The sequence below is a fragment of the Vitis riparia genome, chromosome 8, assembly GCF_004353265.1.
Source record: "Vitis riparia cultivar Riparia Gloire de Montpellier isolate 1030 chromosome 8, EGFV_Vit.rip_1.0, whole genome shotgun sequence".
Taxonomy (NCBI): domain Eukaryota; kingdom Viridiplantae; phylum Streptophyta; class Magnoliopsida; order Vitales; family Vitaceae; genus Vitis; species Vitis riparia.
Window position 1 is genome coordinate 18,375,675 of NC_048438.1, and position 24,150 is coordinate 18,399,824.

General features: G+C 34.8%; 3 protein-coding genes across 4 annotated transcripts; 1 reads left to right on the forward strand and 2 right to left on the reverse strand.

Moving 5' to 3' along the window:
- Positions 1-1,741: 1,741 nt before the first annotated feature.
- LOC117921251 (60S ribosomal protein L24) lies at positions 1,742-5,313 on the reverse strand. The gene is made up of 5 exons (XM_034839093.1): positions 5,212-5,313; positions 4,165-4,240; positions 3,903-4,004; positions 2,299-2,447; positions 1,742-2,090 (listed from the first exon to the last, which is right to left on the reverse strand). Exons 1-5 carry the CDS (start codon positions 5,220-5,222, stop codon positions 1,931-1,933), a joined length of 498 nt encoding a protein of 165 aa, XP_034694984.1. The 5' UTR covers positions 5,223-5,313; the 3' UTR covers positions 1,742-1,930.
- Positions 5,314-5,625: 312 nt separating this feature from the next.
- On the forward strand, positions 5,626-13,125 carry LOC117920120 (SRSF protein kinase 2). Of its 2 annotated transcripts, XM_034837480.1 has the most exons (5): positions 6,028-6,119; positions 6,333-6,420; positions 7,362-8,345; positions 12,184-12,231; positions 12,324-13,125. In XM_034837480.1, the coding sequence occupies exons 3-5, from the start codon at positions 7,416-7,418 to the stop codon at positions 12,762-12,764; spliced, it is 1,419 nt and encodes a 472-aa protein (XP_034693371.1). In that variant the 5' UTR covers positions 6,028-6,119; positions 6,333-6,420; positions 7,362-7,415; the 3' UTR covers positions 12,765-13,125. The 2 variants fall into 2 exon arrangements, with proteins under 2 accessions (XP_034693370.1, XP_034693371.1); XM_034837479.1 differs by lacking the exon at positions 6,333-6,420 and having other exon boundaries at positions 5,626-6,119.
- Positions 13,126-15,827: 2,702 nt separating this feature from the next.
- LOC117920121 (sulfite exporter TauE/SafE family protein 4) lies at positions 15,828-19,638 on the reverse strand. Its single transcript, XM_034837481.1, is given in 14 exon segments — positions 15,828-16,206; positions 16,346-16,486; positions 16,749-16,842; positions 17,081-17,169; positions 17,172-17,319; positions 17,403-17,453; positions 17,539-17,625; positions 17,711-17,766; positions 18,030-18,078; positions 18,168-18,229; positions 18,384-18,584; positions 18,918-19,077; positions 19,154-19,378; positions 19,481-19,638. Coding segments are annotated over 14 exon segments (1,530 nt in total). The 5' UTR covers positions 19,565-19,638; the 3' UTR covers positions 15,828-16,123.
- Positions 19,639-24,150: the final 4,512 nt, after the last annotated feature.

Genomic DNA, 24,150 nt, shown 5'->3' on the forward strand with positions numbered 1-24,150 from the left:
TGAGCATTTTTTATCCTACTGTTGGGGGGATTCGAACCCCCAACAAAAGGTTTCCAATGCAGCTCCACTTCCACTAGGGCAAACATGCCCTTTGATAAATATTATGCACTATATAAATATATATCAAAACTTAGGATATAAATAAAATATTAAAAAAACACTTTAAATAATAAATTAATTATAACTATTTAATAATTAAATGAAAATTTTCATTTAATTGATTAGTAAAAAATATCATAATTTTATTCATGGTGTTTTTAATATTATTAATATATTAAAAATTTATATATTTATCATCATTTATTTTATAATATATCATAATTTTAATATTAAATAGATTTTAAAATTAAACATATTATAATCACAATATTATCATCAAATAATATTTTATATAATTAAATAATCAATATACACTTATCAAATTTATATTTTTTATTAACATATATATATCAATTTATTTGAAAAAAATAACTTTAAAATGTCTATTATGTTTTTAACTTCATTTCTAAAAGTTTTATTTTATATTTTTATAAGTTTTGATCAATTTTAGGTTTACGGATTTTTTGTTTTAAAATATCCATCGAAATATATTATAATCAAATATCAAAATATAATAATGAAATAATATTTAATATAATTTAATAATCAATATACATTTATCAAATTTATATTTTTTATTGACACTTACAATATTATATATATACATTAATTTATTTAATAAAATAACTTTAAAATATCTATTATACTTTAATTTCATTTCTAAAAGTTTTATTTTATATTTTTATAAGTTTGGGTCAATTTTAAGTCTACCGATATTTTATGTCAAAATATCCACTGATATATCTTCGATATATTCGTAAAATCGAAATACCGATATATCCGTAATTACCGATATTTTAATCCTTGGTTAAACCGACCACGGAATTTAGAGATAATTCCACAGTGTCTTTCAGCTCGATGAGTGCAGGTTCTTCGGTTGCTCTGTCGTAAAACTGGTTATTGTCTTCCTCCTCATCTTCGTGCACCAATAAAACCCGTAATTCTTTCTTACAGCGATGACCAGGGGAGAACTTTTCTTCACACTTAAAATAGAGCCCCTTCTCTCTACGGGCTTGAAGCTCCGATTCCGTCAATCTCTTTATCGGAATCTCACGTTGCTGGCTCATCGTCTTCTCGCCGACAGCCACTGCCCTATTCTGAAAATTTTCCCCAATCTTCCGCTCACCTCGATTTTCAAATGACAACATTTTGGTGCTCTTTGGGCCATTTGGGCTATTTGGTTCACGGGCTGCTCTCATGGCTAAATTCTTGTCTTCAACTCGTTGGGCCATTTCCATCAAGTGGCCCAGCCCATATGATGGTTGCAGTAGATGGAGAATTATTATTGAATTTCAAGAATATCAAGAACAAGAGTCCCAACTGGTCCTCAAATCCCTACCAGATCCACAATCTTTTTCCCCTTTGTATTTCCCCCTCCTTTCCTATTTAAACCTTCCCCTCAACCCGTATTCAACTGTGACCTAACCTCCACTAAAGCTGTTACAACTAACTGCCAGGTGGCAGTATATTCCTCTTCCCTTTTCTATTATACACATAAAGTATAGGAGGCCTATCAACTTACTCCATGAAACCATGATTTCTATTTCTCAATGACAACTCATGATCATATCACTGAATCCCATGAATCCATTTTACAAAACTTCATTGATATCTCATTTTTATAAATTAAAACAGTTTCATCTGAAAACGAAATAAAAATCCATTTAGCTATATAATCGTGCTCAACTTCAGTCGACAGTGCTAAATATAGAAAAGGGGATGCGAATAACAGTCTGGCTAACCAGGCCAAGCAATCCTTACAACAAAACTTTAAATTAAAACTTCTTCCAACCTACCGATCTCACTCTCACTGCACCAAACAAGCCCCAAATCAGCGCTTACCACCACCACCTCCAATTTTAGGGCCCTTTGGAGCAGCAGCACCCTTGGGAACGTTACCCTTGCCCTGCGTCTTCTGCACCTTAGCCATCACTTCTGCCTTCTTTGCCTTCTTTTCATCCTTGGTCTTCTTGATTCTTTCCTTAATTTCACTGCATTTTACATCATCTCATCAGCAGGTACAAATTGCAATATATTCCATATAACAGCATAAGCAAAAGGAAAGCACGTCATTCAAGAATCATACAACACAATATCCAGGGTGTTCTAATTGCATAAACCGTTTACTATTGAGACAAACAATTAGGTATAAGGAGCATAATTATCAGGTTAGCAATCACAAGTGCAACAAAAACACACCGAAGAGCAGCCTCCCTGGCAGCATCTCTGACTTCTGCTTTCTCAGTTCTTCTCTTCTGGATAACCTCCAATGTAGCACCCACAATGGACCTAGAGTAGGGCTTTTTGGTGGCACGACGCCTCTTCTTTACAGCCTCTTGAGCAATATCCTGAGCATTAACCCAATTAGTGACTCAAAACAAATAACTCCCAACAAACATAATCCATAGTGGATATTCTTTTCCAGAAAGTGACCAATTTGATAATGGTCTTAAATACCATATATTTTGCATAATTGCTACAAAGTCCATGAAAATTTATGGACGTTTTACCATTCACACATCTATTTGCATGTCTTCATTTTTTTGGTTTGTTTTTGGCATTAAACCCATTGAAAACATTGTTTACACAAGCATAAACATCAAATGTAATTTTTTTATTTTTACATTTTCACACAAGTACAAGGCATTTGTACTAGGCGTACAACTATAAACGGCTGGCTATTATGAATAGATTTGCATGTTTTTCTTCATTTTCTTTGTTTGTTTGTTATATAACTAGAAACATTGTTTACACACATGCATAAATGTCAAATACAATTTTCTATATATTCACACACATACAATTATACTACATGTATAAGACATTTGTATTAGCTATACAAGGCCTACACAAGTTTGCCAATTGTGAATATATTTGAGTATTTTTATGAATGTTAATAAAAATGTGAAAATATCTTGTACATTTAATATAATTGTCATATATGTGTAAAAATGTGAAGAAAAAAAAAATCGACATTTGTGCATGTATGAATAAATTTTGGTATGAAAAACAAACAAAGAAAAAGAAGAAAAATAAATTCATAATATACAAATTTGCATATGTCTTATACAATTGTTATTTAATTAAATTTCAAAAATGAAAATTATCAAAATTTGAAAATAAAAAATACTAATAATCAAACATTAAATTAATGAAAAATAAATTAAGATATAGTTGCAACTTAAAAAAAATAAAACCTATATGAATATTAAATAGATTTTAAGAAAGATTTTATTTATTATTTTTAAAATTTTCTTGAAATCTTAATATAAAAATTATCATGAGTACTTAACAATAAATTTTAATATATTAAATAATTGCAGTGCTCACATGACATCTATTATCTGATTGCACAAACTTCTATCCTTTTAAGTCCAAATATGCATTTTACATGAACCTTAAGCCCATTTGCAGGAAATGGAGGTTATCCCTTTTTAAAATTCATATTAGGGATATGTTGGGTATCTTTGGGTGATAAATTGTCCACATAGTAAATTGTCCATATAGCCTTGAGGACAATTTTAAAACTTGCTTTATACTTTCAGCCCAATTATGCAAAATATATAACCTTTGGGGTCATTATCAGATTCGGCTACCCCTTTAATATGATTGCCCCCAAAATAAAAGCACAATTTCTACAGCACCCAAAAGTAACAAGAAAAGCTAAAATAGTGGTCTGGTAACCATCATTAGTAGCCTATCCAGTAGCTTGTTGGTCAAAAATCCTATAATCAGAAAATGCACACACACATAGTACTGACATATACCACATAAAATTGAATACATGGTATTTCAAGTGCTACCTTCTTATGTTGCTTCCTGTACATGGCTGTCCAGGTAAGCTTTGATGGCTTCAGCCGGTTGTGGAAGTACCTCTTGCATTTTGAATTGGCAAATAGAAACACCTAAATATATTGAGAGTAATTTAATGTCAATTAAACAAGTACAAGAGGTCAACCCCTGAGCCCAACCAAGGCAATGAAGAAAGAAGATTAACATTCAGTAGAAATTTAGTTGGCCAATAATCTGATACAGAACATAAATTTTAATGAGCTATAAAATTACCTGAGAATCTGAACGAACAAATCTGATTCCTTTCCCAGGGTATATCTTGGCACCACTGAATCGGCAGAGTTCAGTTCTGAGACAACGACATTTAGATATTAATTCCTTGATTTAACATCCAGAATGAAGGTACACACACTAATTCTAAATTAATTTTATTTAAACAAAAGAAAACATATGGCCTTCAGCACAGAACACAGGAAGAAAAACATATGATTAACTTGGGAGAACATTTTCCAGATTAGTATGAACAATATACAACACAATTCCATGCATGGCACATGAAATTAGAATGATAATAAAAACTAGAAGAAAAAAATACCATACACTTGTGCTGAATATTATATTGCATAAATTATTGTATATCCATGTGTAACCCACACAAGCCCCTAAGCCTGGTAATTGTTCATTTTCATCATCAAGCCAAAAATAATTTTCATTAATTGTTGATTTGGGTACTGGTGATAATCCAAAGTATGGGTTATTTAAATGAGCGGTTTATTGAAGACCAGCAGGGTGGTGTCGGCCCTTTTTGTGGGAAATTTAGTTTTGTTGATTTCAATTCTCTACTTCTTGGCGTTAACCCTACCACGCTTCCTTTCCCTCTGTTTTCAAAACCGGTTTTTGTAACTATTCCTTCTCAAAAGAAATTTAGACAATTATGTGTGATTTGCCTAAATTTAGGGTTCACAAATCTGCACATTTTAGGGTTTAATTCCCTATATATATAGAAATTAATGCACTATTTTTTTTCTTTTCAAAAATTCATTTCGTAAATCTACTTGTTCTAATGTATATATATATTTTACCCAATAAATGTTAATTTCTACCCTAAAATGTGTGCAAATCAAGCTCTCATGGATTTAGTTAAGACGATGAGAAGACTGTAGAAGAACAAAGACTAAATCAACCATGAGATCTGACAGTTAACGAAATCTATAAACCAATGAGAAGATAAAAAAGAAAATAAACCATGAAAAATAAAAAATTAAAAGATCCGGATTTCATAGAACGAAGCATGAGACAGGTTTAGAGAGAGAAAGATACTTGAGAACCATGGCTGCTGTTGCTGTTGCTGCTGCTGCGCCTCGGAAACCCTAGAAAAGGAAGCCCAAACCCTAACCACACACCCCTCAAGTAAATGAGCGCGGGACTAAATAGCGCTCTGTTTTTACTAGATAACTACGATATTGCCACCAGAACTGTGTGGAAATAGATGGGCCGGACTGGGCTTGGAGCGGAACATAAAAGCCCAAATCAAATAGGTTAGTGTACGTGGCCCATCCATGTCTCTTCAATCCATGTCTCATGAGAGAAAAATCCTAATCTTAATAACATTAGATTTGATTCATTAAAAGACGCGTGGATAGAATTGAAAAGCAAATTATATAATTAAAAAAAAATATATATATATATATGACTTTTTCATTGTACAAACTACAAACTAACTGGATACAGACATACAGTGACGGTAATGACTTCCTTGACAAGGCATGATTGGTTCCTTTAGAAAGCCACCTTGAAAACCCTTGAAGGAAAGATTAGTGGTGTCAACTCCCATACTTCCCTCTTACAGATATAGTTATATAATTTTTTATTTCATTTTCATTATTTAACTCTGAGCATTCCAAAAATCCCCAATTTTGGTTAAAAACCCTAACCCCAGCATTGTTCTCAATTGGAGGGGAATAATTGAATCTAAAATCTTAGAAATCTGAATCCAACGGAGGGAGGGGGAATCGGTTGATTCGTCAATGGGGGATAAGCAGGAGGAGGATCGGAGCGAGAGTAGTGACTACACATCCGAAGACGAAGGGACCGAGGACTATAGGCGTGGAGGCTACCACGCTGTTCGAATCGGCGACACCTTCAAGAACGGTCGGTACATCGTTCAAACCAAGCTCGGATGGGGCCATTTCTCAACTGTCTGGCTTGCTTGGGACACCTTAAACTCCGTACGCCTCCCGCCATTTCTCTCTTTGTGTGTATTTTACGGATGACAAATAATTATTATTTTCTATGAATGTTGTGATTGGGAGTGATTAATTTTAACAGCTTTCCAGTGTATTTGAATAATTCTGTGTGTTTGAATGGTAGGAAATGGAGGAAAAATACCAGAGAATACAATGGAATTGTGATTTTGATGTTGTGTTGTTCTGGTTTTTCAGAAATGGCCAAACAATTGTATCCGGCTCAGCTTGGGATACCCAGCACCCCATCCCTTCCTCTCGTTTCCTGTGCATATTGTGATTCGATGTACTTCCCATAAAAACCCTTTTGCTGGTTTTGTTTGTTCTAGAAAATTTATTGTTATCTGGGTGTTAGATTATTTAGTATGGTCACTTAGGAAACAGAGGAATGTGAAACGAAATGAACTTAACCTTTATGATATGAATGGTTAATTCTGAACAAATGCAAAGCAACACGCTCGAGGTGGCAAAGAGATGTATTAGGTTCCTGGGATACTTTATGATTGTTCAAACAGCTTGTAATTTTTGGTTTTTTTTTTTTTAGAACTAACCTTCAATTTTCGACTTGTTTGTATGAGAAGATTTGAATGAGAAAGCCTGTTAATTGAATTGTTGTACCTTTTATTTGATTGCTGATATAATGAAGGAAAAGGGAAAAGAAAGGAGGAGGTTTCATGTTCTATTCCATGTAACAACAGGAAAAAGAAACTTTTTTTTATAAATAAAAGAATGAGGAAAAAGAAACTGGAAATCTAAATCTAATTTCTTTTGCTGTCTTTGTTTTTCTTAAGTCTCCATTTGATTCCAGAGGAAATGGAGGCAAACTAATGAGAAGAGAAATATAACAACTCATCTTTGTGCTACTATGCTGCAAAGAAAATGGAAACTAACTTCACTTTGCTAAATGATTATACAATAAGTTGAGTTATTTTTTATTTTTTGTTTTTTATTTTTAGTTGAGGTGCCGAAAAATTAAAATTTGTCTTAATTGTCCTCTCTCCTCTCTCTCCCTCCCCCTTTCCCAAAACTTGTGTTATGTAAGCCAAATAGTTTTATTAGGCTCAATTAACATGGGGTTTTTGTTTTCCTAAGTTCTAATCCTAAGAGTCAAAATCTTAATTTGTATCTTCCTATGTGCTCACGACTAAATGGAGTGTTATTAGGGAATAATGTTTTTTTGATAAATTTCTTTGTATTAAATAATAACATAATTGGCATGTGCTGCAGCGGTATGTGGCTCTGAAAGTTCAAAAGAGTGCTCAGCATTACACTGAAGCAGCTATGGATGAGATAACTATATTGCAACAGATTGCGGAAGGAGACCCAGATGATAAGAAATGTGTTGTGAAGCTTTTGGATCATTTTAAGCATTCTGGTCCAAATGGGCAGCATGTTTGCATGGTTTTTGAGTATTTAGGGGATAACCTTTTAACTCTTATCAAGTATACTGATTATCGTGGCTTGCCCCTTCACATGGTTAAGGAGATCTGTTTCCATGTTTTAGAGGGTTTGGATTACTTGCATGGACAGCTCTCAATTATACACACGGATTTGAAGCCAGAGAATATTTTGCTGTTATCCATGATAGACCCATCAAAGGATCCGAGAAAGTCAGGTGCAACACTAATTCTTCCATCAAATAAGGATAAGAATGTGTTTGAGTCAGGGGTTGGGAAAGACATTAAGACCTCAAATGGGGATTTGACTAAGAACCAGAAGAAAAAGATTAGAAGAAAGGCTAAGCAAGCAGCTAAAGGTTGTGTGGAGAAGGAAGCAGCTGCTGAAGCTGAGCCAGATCCTGAAACATCAGGTGCATTAGAATCATCTCCTACTGTAAAATTAGATTTGGCTTCTGTGGAAGACCAACCCAATAGTTCTGGCAATGGGGACAGATTATTGGATGCTGATGGAAAAAAAGGATCTGGACAAGGAAATCAAGGCCATAGGAGAGGGAGTCGTTCCATGAGGCAGAAGCTGTTGGCTTCTGTTGACCTGAAGTGCAAATTGGTTGACTTTGGTAATGCCTGTTGGACATACAAACAGTTCACAAATGATATCCAGACAAGGCAGTATAGGTGCCCAGAGGTTATCCTTGGATCTAAATATTCTACTTCTGCAGATCTTTGGTCCTTTGCCTGCATTTGTTTTGAGCTTGCAACTGGTGATGTTCTCTTCGATCCTCACAGTGGTGACAACTTTGATAGAGATGAGGTATGGATACGTTTTTTTTTTTTTTTTGTGAAATTATATTGTTTATGATGCTCGAGTGCTGAATATATATTGATTCTTCGAAATTGGTCCTTATTTCTCCTTTTGAAAATCTTTAGAGCATGCTAGTAACAAAAATGAAAATTATTTTTCCAGAAATGTTTTCCCTTTTTGAACAATAAGCATGTTTTCATTGTCATTTTAATTTTTCTGTTAAGGGAAAAAAAACTAAATTAATAATAATAATAATAAAAAAGTCTGCATTTCCATTACCAAACAGGCATTTGATTTTTGGGATTCTTAGGTTTTTGATGGAAGAAAGAGAAGAGGGGGGAGAGAGGGGGGGGGGGGGGGGGTTGGTTCTTTTCTGAAAATAAAAACTATAAGCATGTTCATTTTTGCATTATTTTCAATTTTTAAAATGCTTGCCTTTTTTTAAATATGCAAAACATATTTTAATATTTCAGATCATTTTTAAAAACAGTTTCACAACCAATTACTTTTTCAGTGTCATTTTCATTTCTTCTTTTTGGAAAACAGAAAATTGTTCCAATTTTTGAAGAGAAACATTTTAAAAAAACGAAAACATCTAAGCATGTCCACTTTTGCATCATTTTCAATTTTTGAAGTGCTTGCATTTTTTAAAAACATGGAAGCCATTTTTTGAATGTCCCTAAAAATGGGTCATTTTTTAGGAAAAGTTTCAAAAACAAACACGCTTCAATGTCAATTTAAATAGTTCCCTTCTCTGCTACCAAACCGGCACTGAGTTTTTGGGATACTTTTTGGATGGGGAGGGAGGGAGGAATGCTGGAGTTATTTGATCATGGGAAATAAAAATATGATAAGTGTAACCTTCTGGCCAGAAATGATGGGGAAAAGATTAACACCAACTAGGACCCAGATAAGTGAGCATTAAAAATAAACTATCTATCTTGAGTCTCAGAGTTTTACCTCAATCTGGTGTCAAACTGATTATACATGTCCCACGAATGTCTCCGTAGATGGCAGAGCAAAGTTCAAGGCTAACCTGATTAAGTATGTTCATGTGTTTTATGCACACATATGTATAAATTGGGCCCTGCACACTGGAAAAACCACTCATTTACTGAGCAACCTGAAGGTACTAATAGTCAGATAGTCCAAGGTTGACTGAATATGAACTATCTTTGGGTCTGAAATTCCTGTCTGGAACTGACAACTTAGATCTCAAATGTGTCTTAAGAAAGGTGGAGGTTGACAGGTCTGGTTATTTGGTATGTAGTTTCATTTCATGTTCATTATGTTGGCCCATAGATGCCTGTTCGGTGGTTTATGGTTTCTTTTTGTGTTGGTTGTTGGAGAAATGACCCACTTTGCCTTCTGAGCGCATGCAAGCCTATGATGATTGTGCATAGAGGTTATATTAGACATGAAGGTTTGTCATAGTTACCTATTAGATAGGCTTCAGTATGGCCATTTGAAGTCTTTACTAGCTTCTCTTATTTGTGAAATAATAGCAAGAGGTAACTGGCTTTCAATTTAAAGTTGTTGTATTCAACAATAGGGTAGCATCAGACATGCATCCCTAATATGGGAAATATTGAAATTATGACTGTCGTTTTTGTTTTTGGAAATTTGCATGGTTTAAAAGAGATTTTTGGAGGATAAAAATAATTTTGTGATATGACGTTTGCTAGGTCATTTCTAGGGCTTCAACTTGTATCCAATCCAAAGAAGGAATCTTGAATTTGGAATCAGGCGTGGGAATGAGGCCTTCAACAACCAATCGTACCTAAACATGACCAAGCACATACATATGTTAGCCATTTTTTATGTTTGGGTAATACAACCATGTGTTAAATGAAAGGTGTTAGTTTTTTTGAGTTGAAAACTACAGAAAATTTTGAATTTCTGAGCAATTACTAAAAGAATTTGACTATTTTAGCAGTGATAGGTCTATATTCACCTGTATTTGGTACACAAATAAATAGAACTCCAGTGAATAAAGCAAAATATGGAGCAGAAAACATATCCATCTTGTTAGCAATTATAAAATGATTATAAACTGTAATCCCAACAAATATACACGTTTATTTAAATTTGCTTTATTGGATATACATGTTTTTACTTGTAAAAGGACATATTTATTTTAAATTAAATTTTTATTATGTCTTGAAACTAATTTTAGCTACCACCTTCTGATACATTGTTTTGTAGAACTCACTTTTTAGGCATTCTTGGTCAATTGAGAAAGTAAATTCTTTTTTGTTTCTGTGGATGATCTGTACTTTAGGCTTTTCTATGTTAATTGGGTAATTTCATTTTCTGGAAAAAATTGTGGCATCAAATTTGTGGAATTTCAATGAGATGACAAGTAGCATATGAGATTGTCCATCAGCAACAATTGAGTGAGGAATTCACCATGACCATGCCCTTCTGGTTAAACAAACAAATTCCACCCAGCTTCTTACCTCTCAAACTTATGAAGAATTAGAAGATAAAGAAAGAATAGGAGCTTAGGATATAAATATAGTAGCAACTGCTATGCTTTTCTATGTTCATTGGGTAATTTCACTCTCTGGAAAAAATTGTGGCATCAATTGGAATTTCAATGAGATGACAAGTAGCATATGAGATTGTCCATCAGCAACAATTGAATGAGGAATTCACAATGACCACTGTGCCCTTCTGGTTAAACAAACAAATTCCACCCAGCTTCTTACCTCTCAAACTTATGAAGAATTAGAAGACAAAGATTAGGAGATAAGGATATGAATACAGTAGTGATATGACAACAAAAAAGATATAATATATAGCCATTGATTTATATATGAACCATGACAACATAAAGGGCCTGTTTGAGAATAGTTTTCAAAAACAGTTCTATGATGTTTTCTGGAACAAAAATCTATTTAGGAACTTAGAATGTTCTCAACGTGTTTTCTGTGTGTCCAAATATTTCTTAAAAATAACTTTTCTTTGTAATGTTTTATTTTTAATTATTTTCTATGTCTGTACAATTATTTTTTAAAACATCCCATAGAAAACAAGTGAAACTAAGTGAAAACAATTCAAATATATTCTAAAAAAAATCCTGTTTTCAAAAAATTGTTAAACGTGTTTTTGAGTCTACAAAACAGTTCCCAAACAATCTCAAAGCTTTTGGTTATTGTATAGAAAGCCAAGATGGCCTCATTTTTCTTCGAGCCAACCATGGGACATTTAGTAGGAACATTTTAGGATGTTTGTGTTTTCTCTGGATCAGAAATTTTAGAATGTTCCCTTGTCTCTGACTTTTGCTAAGGTTCTAGTTTGTGGGTCTCCTTGTGCATGATTATATGGTTTAGAATGTTCCTTTTAGAGTCTCACCCTTCTATGCATTTCTGCAGCATTATATTCCATATATAACCTACATTCCATGGTTTTCTGATCTATCTATGAATCAGTGTGGAGGAATGCAGAATGCTTCTCTCTGCAGTTGTAAAATTGCAAACAACTCTTTATCTTTACATCACTAAAGAAATAGACAATTTTACTTAAGATATTATGTCAATCCATCCCGTATTCTTATTATCCACCAATTTGCTTGAAAAAGAAGTAATTAATAAACATGAGACAGAAATGAAAGGGAAGAAATCGCATGGGGGTAGACTATAAAAAGTAAGAAATGATATTAGGTAAGTAGCATGTGCAATCTTCAAGAAGTAAGAAATGACATGAGTTGTAAGGGTGAGCAGCATGTGATGCTATCTGGATCACATGTTCAAGTCAATAATGAGGTGTGTAAACGGACTTTTTACTTGCTTATTCATGTTTTAGGCATATCTGGCTGAAACCAACTTTTATTTCCTGTTTGCAGGACCATTTAGCACTGATGATGGAGCTCCTTGGAATGATGCCCCGCAAGGTAAGCTGATCATCGTTGCTACTACTAAAGAAATTCTCTTAATTATGCATGGGTGCTAATGTCTAACCTTTTAATATGCTGATTATCCTCAGATTGCCTTAGGTGGTCAATATTCCCGGGAGTTCTTCAACAGATATGGTGATTTGAGGCACATCCACCGGTTGCGTTTCTGGCCCATGAATAAGGTTCTTGTAGAGAAGTATGAGTTCAGTGAGAAGGATGCAAATGATATGGCCGACTTCCTGGTTCCCATACTTGATTTTGTTCCTGAGAAGCGGCCAACTGCAGCACAGTGCCTTCTTCATCCATGGATCAGTGCGGGCCCTCTTCTTTTAGAGCCTTCCATGCCTTCTGTAAAAATTCAAGCAGGGGAGAGTGTCATTTGTGAGAAAAAGAAGAGGGAGAAGGATGAGAGGGAAGCAATGGAGATTGGAATGGGGAACATTGCCATCAGCTTAGATTCTAAACCAGTTGAAGATCCTCAATCAAGTAGTAAACCCTCTTCTAAGGCATCAACTAGTGCGCCTAGGTAGCCTTCTGGCCATTTGTTTCTTTATATGCAACCTGCCCCCTGGCTTTCTCCCATTTGATGTTCCATATTGCTTGGTGGATGGGGAGTTGGAATGGATATCTTTATTTACTAACGTGGGTGAAAGCTTGAGCGAAATAGTAGCTTAAACCAGTTGGACAGTTGGATTGTGGGAGAGGGAGAATACCGTGACAACCTTTGGACAATGTACAACTTGCTTTACTGGAGCACACAAAAGGTCGGATGTGACTTGGGTATAACTAGGCCTTGTTGGGGAACTTTATTATTTTAAAGCTATCCGACTACTCATCCCATTCCTGAAACTCAAACTATAATATACATATGATTTAATGTTCTACATCTCCCCCAAAGCTGTTGCTTTTGGATTTCTTATTTTCGTGGGAGGGCTTTAAAATATTTCATGTTTTCAGGGTCGTTCTCTGCACATCTCCAGGCATTTGGAAATTGTTTCACCCCTCATCCCCTCACATTGATTCACCCCTGATTTAAAGTGAAGTGTTTCAGTCAATGGCCAGAATGAAATATAGCAGTTGACTTTCGGATTCATTTAATAGATCAAAACCCGATTACTGTCATGATACATCATTCTTGGGGAGGTGTCCATTCAGGGTCGAAGTAAAACAGAGAGGTTTACAAATAACACATAAGAATAAAATTATAAGGGTTATTACGGACAATTGTCAATTGAGCAACATGGCCTTTTAGAAACTCAAAAACAAATTAAACTTTTCCATGCCAAACAAAATTGTTGTAGCAAGACGAGCAACAAAAATTTGTGATTAAGGTTGATCGTGAAATGTTTTAGTTTTTGCATACTTTTTGATTCCATGGCCCATGATTTTTCATTTTTCTAGGTCCGGAGATGGTGAGCACACAAATGTGAATAGTGAACACACATTTCCTTCACTGATGTACACAGTGGTATGATAAAGAAGATATGATGCTTCTATTTTCTTGCATCATCCACTCTCTCAGTGTTCGACGTCACGCCCTCGCAGCCGTACTGGATGCTTGTGAATCAAGGGGTCTTATTTTGAATGTTTTTCTTTTGAATTTTCAAAAAAATAAAAAGGGAAAGGCAACAGGCAACTAGACAAGGATTTCATTTAACTTTTCTGGGGAAAGTAGCTTTACAGTGCATAAAGCAGTAAACAACAACCGATAAAATGACAAAATAAATAAATAAAGTTTCCCACTACTATCATGCCTGAAAACCCCTTTCATATTTTACGGGGTCTTCTCAACCACGACACGAGAGTCGAGACAGGTTCATCAGAAAGGGATGATTAAAATTTTATTCATGTGCTTTTGAGGTTTTATATTACCCTTTCTGGGATTGGGTTTAATTATTAATCTTCAAAACCTTTATAGGTTGAACCTGATGATTATTCATCTGTTATTACTTATTAGCTTTAGAACTCAGTTCATGGAATATACCTTTCCTAATTATTAAAACGCAGACTTCCAAAAAATGATGAAGGGGGAGACAAAATGATAATGAATAAGCACAAGTACGGCAACATCATATTTGAAAATGAAAGGCGGCCGTCTTCCACATCCAGAAAAAGACACCCTTTGCGGATGCGTTTGTGTGAAGCCATAGGAAATGGCTTTTAACGGTCCCCATCCCATTTTCTGCAAGGTCGCCCAACAACCACGTAATCTTACGATAATTTTGCTTGGAAAATGACACATTTACTTCTAACTCTCATGGCCTGCGGATTCCAAATTTATATCAGTCATTATTTTTGGCACATGTCTCTTGATTAATTCATCTTCTGGATGGTGTCCTTTTCGAAGATTTAGAACACGAGCACTCTTTTGTATCTTGCATTTTGATTTATTTGTTTGTGCATTTTTAGGGTAAAATCCTAGATTACCCAATTGGCGGCCGAAGAAGCAAATTTAGAAGTTGGCATTTCCAGGAGAGAGAAATGGAGGATAAGAACAAGGACGCGTGTAAATAACGATGGTATATTGAGATTGATTGAAACAAGAGACTTCCAAATGAGAAGGATAGAACACATGGCGGACCTAGTTGCGTATTGCACGCAAATAAAGTCGCAAAAGGGTCCATGTGGGGGGCTCTTTGCCTTTTTCTGTGCAGTTCCTTTCTAAATTCAGGCCCTCATGTGAACCACACGCACCAATAAACAGATCTTCAAAGCATTTTTGCCAACTGACCTTTGTCATATTCACCCAAATCTTCAAAGGGATAGACATGAACCTTCCTTTGGTTCAAAAATGGCAGCCTCATATTATTTATTACAGAACATCCAAACCTCTGATGTTGCCCCGACACTACCAGTTGGAATTGGACTCACACATGGTCCCTGTTTTTTCTCTTGCTATGATATCTTTATAGATTTCTTGTGTTCTGATGATGAATATTTGACTTGGGCTGAGTTATTAGTCAATTAGTTCACTCAATTGTTTGGGTTCAATTTCCAGACTTTTCCAGAGGAGGGTGACTTTTTTTGAACAAATGGTCCGTCAAAAAGTGGAAAGCATTGGGCAGTGGTTTATTCTTTAGATCCTGAAAGGTTGTAAAAGGTGGTGTGGAGGTCTTAAATGGGAATATCTTTGAATCCATGGCAGTTCTTAAAGATTAAGATTCGACTGGGAAGGGTGAAAGGTGATGGATTTGGTATATACGCAGTTGCTTTTGGGAATAATCCCTCTTAATGGTTCTAACTTAAAGAATATAGGACCACAGCCATCACCATGGCCACCTCTTTGCTGTTACTGTCGTGGTTTGTGGTGAATGTTCGAGGTCTCCAGGATCCATTATTGGTTTTGTATGATAATGGCCCTGCCAAGGGTTAGCTTTGAGATCAGCTTTTTCTCTAATAAATCCGGTGGCTCTTTCTATTCAAGGTTGCATTCTGCATAAACCATATGACACCCATGTCATCTGTTGAATGTGGAATGGTAGACCTACCATGTTGATAGACACATCCAGTTTCATTGTTTCAACTCCAAGAGGAGAATCCAATTCCAATTGGGCGAATGGTGGGGTTTTAAGGCAACAAAGAGAAGACGCCAGTTTTCTGATCATTTCTGATCATTCAAGTCCTTCATTGCTTATTAAACACAATAAATAATTTTTTGTTCACAATGACCTAGAATAGAGAACTGGAGCCGGTGGTGTTAGCCAGTAGCTAACCCTCAACACAGCCAAATCCAGAGATAAGCATAAAGAATAGTTTTTTATTGCGGGGTTGGTCAATTAGGCATTGGCCAACAAACTCCATTGCTTTTCCTATGATATATTCATGCTTCCCTTTGATTTCCAGTGCATTTCCCTCCTTGAGCATCCACCTTTTTCTTCATTGCAAGAAATCATTGGCTGTCACAGAATGATAAGAACCCCATGAATTCATGATTGTGTATCATAGTGATGCTCTCTTTGGTCCCAACAACTCCTGAGAAAGAATTACAGAAACAGAAAGCTTGCCCGTCAGCCAGCCTATAACACAAGTCAGAGGATTCTACCATTCATGTAAACCCAACCAGTTAAAAACTAGTTTTTCAAAGCAGAAACAGATTAAGCTTAGGAATTACCCATTGTGAGAGCACTGGCAAATATCACACCGGATAGGATGAATATGATAATTGAAGCTCTCCTTAGAAATGCAACCAGTTTTCTTATAAATAACTGTCCCCAAAAGCCAGCCACAACAGACACTGATATGAGGTACAAAGCTGCAAAAGAACATGATCTATGCTATTAAGAGAGTCAATGTTTTACATCAAAGATACTTTGAAATATAAGGACTGCCGAGTTTAATTTTAATTTGAAACTAAATATATTTTCTGATTCTACCTCACTTCTAGAGGTTATGTTTAAATTTTTTTGCTTCTATGTCACTAAGATAAATCTCGTTTCAATGAAAACACACCCAATTTGAAGCCGTTTATGAAAAATTCTGAAAATCAAAGCCCTGGAGATGGATAAGAGAACTACCATATGGAATGGGAAACCTCTTGAGGAGGTAGAACTCCACAACAGATAAGGATGATGAGAACATCATCACAAAAGTCGCTGTTGCGCTTGCAACCTGTGAAAGCCAACTGTTAATTCATTCCTTTATAATATCATAAGTGTTTTAGCGGAGAATGACAAAGAAAGTAGTAAATTCTGATTCTTCAAGTAGATGGATTTCCTAGAAACATGATGGCAATTGGTGGACAGGAAGAAAATGATCAAAACCTGAAATCTTATAACAGGTAATCTAAGTTCAGGTACAAAGGTTGGACAGGCCATTGCAATGAGAGATACCCATCAAAGCCACATACCTGGGGGATGACACCAATCTCAAGGAGGAGTGGACCCAGTATGAATCCACCACCTGAACCCAACAGACCTCCAACAGTGCCCCCAAGATGCCACAGAGAGCACAGAATGCAAGGTTCAGTCCTGTCCATTCAATATTAGCCTCGCAAACTGCTTCTGTGTTCCCTGAGATAATCCTCTTCTTGTATTCTTTGTGTAGTTTAACTGCTTCATAACCAAACACTACAACTGCTACAGGAAACTGAAACAGAAAAAGAAGTTACTGAGATTTAGCCCTCAAAAAACAGTGATAAAGATAGTGCTTAACAAGCAGATGTACAAAACCTGTAGTAAGAAGAGCACCCAATACCATGCACTGCAAACTGTTGAATCATTCTGCCAAAAAAAAAAAAGAGGAACATGAAAAAAGCAACCTAAGAGAGAAGTTGAAGAAAAGAAGCCTAAGACACAGATTACTTGCCTTGAAGATCTGAAGAAGTAGGAAAATAACCCATACAGTTACTAGCACCAGAATTCGTTTCCACCTCAGATTGGAGAATAATATTTGCTGACTCGCCAACAGATAAATGACAAACAACTTATTAGTTTCGAAGAATCTGAGAGCTGGAGAGGTTTGAGGTTGAGTCACTTACAATCCATGATTTTTCCTCGTTGGGAATCAAAGGATCATACTCTGCATCGATTAGAACTGCAACACAGAACATTCAGAATTCATTTTAGAAAAAATGAAGGTTTTCTGGAACAAATTTTCTGGTAATACAAAAATTGAAATTTTCCGTGGCTATTTTAGCCACTAACATGGTTGATGGTGTAAGATCAGTCTAAGATTTCAGGAAATGTTGCCTATCAAATTTACTATGCCATTTTCCTGTTTGTCAAACAGGACATGCCGGACAATTCCATGTTTTTTTCGGATTCCATAATGTCTTTTACTTAGTGTTTGTGACTTACGTTCGCCATGAGAGTTGACCATGGTTCGTCTTTGCTCCTCCAACTCTTTCTGCAATTTTACAAAATTGCAGACATTAGAACCAGTGAAGTGTTTCTTACTTTACACGCAGACCACCACTTCATTTGCAGTTAACTAACCTTAAAAAGTGTCTCTTCATTCCACATCTGGACTGCCTTAAAGAAAGACCTCGTTGAAGTCCCTGATCCAGAGTCATAAATTATTCAATAAATTTGAAAGAATCAACTTGACAGAGATTATCGTAACATATACTGATGACAAATGATCTGGGGATCTACCGATTGATAAAAAAAAAAAAGTTAACATTGGAATAAAGGGATGAGAATTTGACACACCCATGAACAGAATGATGATGAGGATGGTTATAAGCCAGTAAGGGAAGACAACACTGAGAGCTACTCCAACAGTGATCCCAAGCATGAGCATGGGCTGGAACAGAAGGGCCAAGTCGTAGTCTATGATGGGTGCTTCCTTGGTTGGATGATTTACTCTTAGATTATACCAGACTGACGATGTCGATGCCCCCATTATCATACCTGCAATCATATCACACTCCAATCTTTGACTACAAATCTTTGAATTTTCAACTATGCCCTTTTAAAGCCATTTTACTGCGTCTAAGAAGTTTGAAAAAGATCTGGACTGGGAAAAAAAATACAGCAGAAGCCTTTACTGGAAACAAAATCAGAGTTGGTTTTTTTCTTTCAATTTTTGTGAATCCAGAATGTTTTAATATGTGTTATTAATTTGGTTAAAAATAAATAAATGAACTGATATTAGATTCAAATTTGGGTTCAGGATTTGGGAAAGAAAATCTGGCTTTTGAATTGCAGAAAGTGAGATAAAAAGATCAAATAAAGAAGATTTACATTTAGAAAGTGCAGCAGCAGATTTGGTATCGAACCCAACAATCAAGGTAAGCATAGGAACAAAAATGCCTCCTCCTCCGACTCCACCAACCGTTCCAAATGCTGATCCCAAAAACCCAATCACAGTTGCCAATACAATTCTCCAACTAAACTCCAACTCCTTTACAAAAAACACACAAACCAAGTAAGCACACACCAGTGACAATAAATGGTGGAGATAGGGGAGAGAGACTTACCGGCCAAACTTTTTCGCTGCTGGATGATACCGATGGAAATGGGTACTGCAAAAGCGTGGTGTTAAGAGAGGACAGATTCGATGGTGGGTATGTGTGATTGCCATTTGGGTCGGTGAAGAAGAACACTGAGAGAACAGCCACAGAGAAACCCGACAGCAGATACAGCACCAATCCCCTTGTGGCCATGGGTGTTCTTGCTCTGACTTTGAGACTCCTGTTTTGATTCTGCGTCGAACCAAAATACACAATAATATGTAGGAGAGAGAGAGAGAGAGAGAGAGTGAGAAAGAGAGAGGGAGACTTGTTTTGTAGTGCAGAGCCTGAGACCTCACATGCGCTCAATAGGCATACGCTGGGCAGACTTATATGATATATGCTTCTAAGCGGTTTCCGAAAAGACAAATATATCATGAAATGTGGCAAAACCAGATTGGTGAAGCCCTGGACCAAACCCAAAGCCTCCAGTCTACAGGTGGCCTGTTTTTCCCGGAAAAAATAATTACAAGGACTCAGAGGTGAAGGGTTGAAGACATGTTCAGCGCAACGAAGAAAATATGTTAAAATTTTTAAGTTATGCAATTTGAATTGAATACGTTGCTGGATATAAATGTCAATAGACTAAAGGATAATTACCTTTTCGTGGCGGCCGCTAACTTTATATATAGATGTAGTCATATAGCCTTAAAAAGAGGGCGCTCTGCGCTCTAAAATGGAATACTTATTGCCATTCTATCTTTTTTATCCATGAATTTTAAGCGAAGGATGCACTTAAAGCAGTGATAGGAGGTAAAAACAAAAATGGGAAAAAATGATTAATAACATTGATGTGGGGGGGTGTTTGAAAGAAAATTAGTCAGTAGTTGAATGTAAATTAATTTAGGTCTTATTAGGAAATAAAAACAAAATTATTTCAATTTTTATGGGTCAGGAGATTGAAATCCGATAAAACTTATTTTCAAAATTTTCAAATCAAATGGACTCTTATAAAGCTGATAAAAATCCAATCAATTTTGATTGATTTACTTCGGTTTTATCAGTTTAGCCGAGGGTTTCCCTTGCCTGTTCCTGTAAGGAACCCAATCCTGTTTTGATTTTGCTTTTCTAAAATGTGGCCAACAAGTTTGGGACTGGCTGAACGGAAATGACAAGTGCCTAGCTCAGAATCCAATATGACATAATGGACAGCTGATGGATCATGGAAGATGGAACAACCAAAAATTGAAAGGCTTCTCGCATAAGACGGTCTAGTGTGTACACACCCAAAAAAATCAATAACAAACATTCATTGCCTTTTCTTTATAGGGGGAAAGTACCAAAGGAAATGACTGCTTTTTAAGCTAAGTTAATACCCCACCAAACTGAATACCTCTCAGGAACAATACCATTCCTTCTGAACCAAGGCCTAAATCCCCAGACGTGGTAGAGTAACAAGTGCGCATAAACCAATCCTATGAGGTTTGGATCAAACCCAGCATAAAATTCTTCTGTTTCATTACTTGTGGCAGAATATTATTACTTCTGGGTAATACTCTATCTAATTTGACTACAGTTGATTTAAAAAGACAAAAATCTAATTGGCCTAGCAACTTGCTGAAAGGAAGGACGAGTTGATATGTAGATAAATAAATATGGCATGTCACGGTGGTCCTGCATCCTGATTTATTCAGCCGAAGTCTGAAGATGGGAGTTCATACATGTGGTGGAAAGTGGACCACATACCATGACCTTGTGCTTGGGTGAAGACTGAAAAGGATTCATGTGTATGTTTGTGCGCCTATCTCAAGGTTTACATTCGGAGTAAAATCTTCCAACATGGCCTTAAACCTAACAAATTTAAAAAGGGACCTAAGCCAGGCAGATTTCCCCTCCACAATTATTCATGGAAATTTTATGAAGTGAGCCATTGGTAGATCAAATCTGAATGCTTCATATCAGTCTCTCTCTCACCTAACCTTCTGATGAAGCTTTTCATTTATAAAAAGAACTCCACCTTTCCCACATTATGATTTATGACACATAATTCAAGTACGAAAACGTACGGAATGAATTATTAAAAACTACAGATCCGGAAATAGTTATAAATTTTTGGTATGAACAAAGACGATACTGATAATTTCACATGGCTTGCCGCAGCGCCGATTGTAATTTATATCGTCAAACAAAGTGTGAAAACTGTTGACAATCGCCATTATTAAAGAACTCCAAGACTCAAAATGTGGAAACAAAAAAAATATAAATTGGTGGCCCACTTCACAATGAAGGCCGATCAACTAAACAGTGAATTTGAGATCTATGGGGCTTGTTTTGACTTTGAAGACTGTGAGATTGACCATGACAATGCCTTGCGTCAGATTACAGAAGCCTTTTTTTGTTTCAAATATATATATGTATATATATATATATAAAATGCAACGCAATATAATACTCAAGAAAAGTAGCGGAAATTTCTACCGACGGAATAAAGAGATATTTTTATTGAGAATGCTTGGCTGAAGAAAGAATCAAAGAAAGGAGACGATTGTAATTTAGATTGATATTGTTTTGACGAGAAGAAAACAAAATTGAGAATGGAAGCAAAATGCTAAAATCGATAAACAATCTCACACAGAGGAAATATATGCGTATGTAGATGAAATTGGGACAAATATACGCACCTGTATTTGAATTCACGGTGCCGTTCCTTTGTTTTCTCGAGTAAATAGTTTTCTCAGGAAAGTTGGAAGAGAAATAGGAGAGAAGGGAGAGAATGTGGAGAGAATTGGGGGATATTGGCGGTTATAAATAGAACGCTGAGGTTTAGGATAGAATCGCCGAGGAAATATTATCCATCTTTGTAAATGTCCTTTCTAGTAATCTTTGCGTAGAAGAAAGAGGCTGTAGTGATCATATAGGTAGCGACAGCCGATTGGTGCTGGGAGAAGTAATAACTAATATGATAGCCGTCACACTTGTTTCATGTATCGACACATTCATTGACAAAAAAAATTCGGCAACTTTTATTTAAAAATCGCCAACCGCTCCTTGCTACCCATCCAATGACCCTAATTGACATTTGATCCAACCAATATTTTAGCATCTTAGACGTTAGGTTTTAAGATTGACTAGTTTAATAATTTTCTTAAAAAATAAATTTTATGTTTAAAATACTTATAAATGAGGTGTTAATTTACAAAATTTGAAAAATATAGTTACAATAAACTCGTACTTGTTTTTTCCATTTAATTTGACTTAAATTTAAATACAATTTATTATTTTTATTAAACACGATAACTTCTAAAAGTGTTTAAAAAAAGTAAAATATTCAATGAATTTAAAATTTTGAAATATTAAAAAAAAAATCACTACTTCCCATTTTAAAAAATATTTTTAAAATTATACTTTTTCTAGAATATGGAAGTTATTAATGATTTCCATCTTTAAAAACATAAATTTAACGATATATTTTTCTTACCTCTTTTATCACTCTATCTTTTATAACCCACTCACAATAATTAATGAATATTATAAAGGGACAATTGTGTTTTGAACTCAACTGAATCCAAAAATTAACATTTGATTCATATAATTTACATAATTAATAGAAATTATTATTTTTATTGAACACAATAACTTTTAAAAGTGTTTTAAAAAAAAGTAAAATATTCAATAAATTTTAAATTTTGAAATATTAAAAAAAATCACTACTTCCCATTTTAAAAAATATTTTTAAATTTATACTTTTTCTAGAACATGGAAGTTACTAATGATTTCCATCTTTAAAAACATAAATTTAACAATATATTTTTCTTACCTCTTTTATCACTCTATCTTTTATAACCCACTCACAATAATTAATGAATATTATAAAGGGACAATTGTGTTTTGGGCCCAATTGAACTCAAAAATTAATATTTGATCCATATAATTTATATAATTAATAGAAATGATATAAGATGTTAAAGGATCAATATATCTTTTAACTTTTCATATATTATCTTTTAAGAATAGATGGACTAAAATACCCAATAACCTTTCCTATAAATTTTTAAAATTTTGAATTTTAACAATTTTCATACCACTATTCATCTAATCATAATAATTTTATTTTAACAATTTAGATTTTTTATTGTTTTTAAAATTTTTTATTATAAATAATTGAAAATTAGCATTATTTTCTATTTTAAATTATAAATAGGGGAGAAGGGAGAGAATGTGGAGAGAATTGGGGGATATTGGCGGTTATAAATAGAACGCTCAGGTTTAGGATAGAATCGCCGATGAAATATTATCCATCTTTGATAAATGTCCCTTCTAGTAACCTATGCGTAGAAGAAAGAGGCTGTACCGATCATATAGGTAGCGACAGCCGATTGGTGCTGGGAGCAGCAATAACTAATAACTAATATGATAGCCGTCACACTTGTTTCATGTATCGACACATTCATTGACAAACAAAAAAAATCGGCACTTTTATTAAAAAATCGCCAACTGCTCCTTGCTACTACCCATCCAATGACCCTAATTGACATCTGATCCAACTACTATTTTAGCATCTTAGAAGTTAGGTTTTAAGATTGACTTGCTTAATAATTTTCTTAAAAAATAAATTTTATGTTTAAAATACTTATAAATGAGGTGTTAATTTACGAAATTTGAAAAATATAGTTACAACACACTCGTGGTTGTTTTTTCTATTTAATTTGACTTAAATTTAAATATAATTTATTATTTTTACTAAACACAATAACTTCTAAAAGTGTTTAACAAATTAAAATATTCAATAAATTTAAAATTTAAAATATTAAAAAAAGGTCACTACTTCCCATTTTAAAAAATATTTTTTAAATTATACTTTTTCTAGAACGTGAAAGTTACTAATGATTTCCATCTTTAAAAACATAAATTTAACAATCATAAGCGTTATCATTGACATTCAAAGAATGTATGTTTGTTTATTTAGTTATGTTTTCCACGTGAAAGCAATGGAAGCGTGGTCTTATCTACAAAGGAAAAGATAA

Bases quoted from the DNA above. Each gene is read 5' to 3' on its own strand.
- LOC117921251 (XM_034839093.1), bottom strand. The intron at 4,005-4,164 runs GTAATTTTATAG...CAATATATTTAG, and splicing joins TTGTTCGTTCAGATTCTCAG to GTGTTTCTATTTGCCAATTC. The intron at 2,448-3,902 runs GTAGCACTTGAA...GTTAATGCTCAG, and splicing joins ACAGGAAGCAACATAAGAAG to GATATTGCTCAAGAGGCTGT.
- LOC117920120 (XM_034837479.1), top strand. From the start codon at position 5,919: ATGGGGGATAAGCAGGAGGAGGATCGGAGCGAGAGTAGTGACTACACA. The intron at 8,346-12,183 runs GTATGGATACGT...TCCTGTTTGCAG, and splicing joins ACAACTTTGATAGAGATGAG to GACCATTTAGCACTGATGAT. The intron at 12,232-12,323 runs GTAAGCTGATCA...GATTATCCTCAG, and splicing joins TTGGAATGATGCCCCGCAAG to ATTGCCTTAGGTGGTCAATA.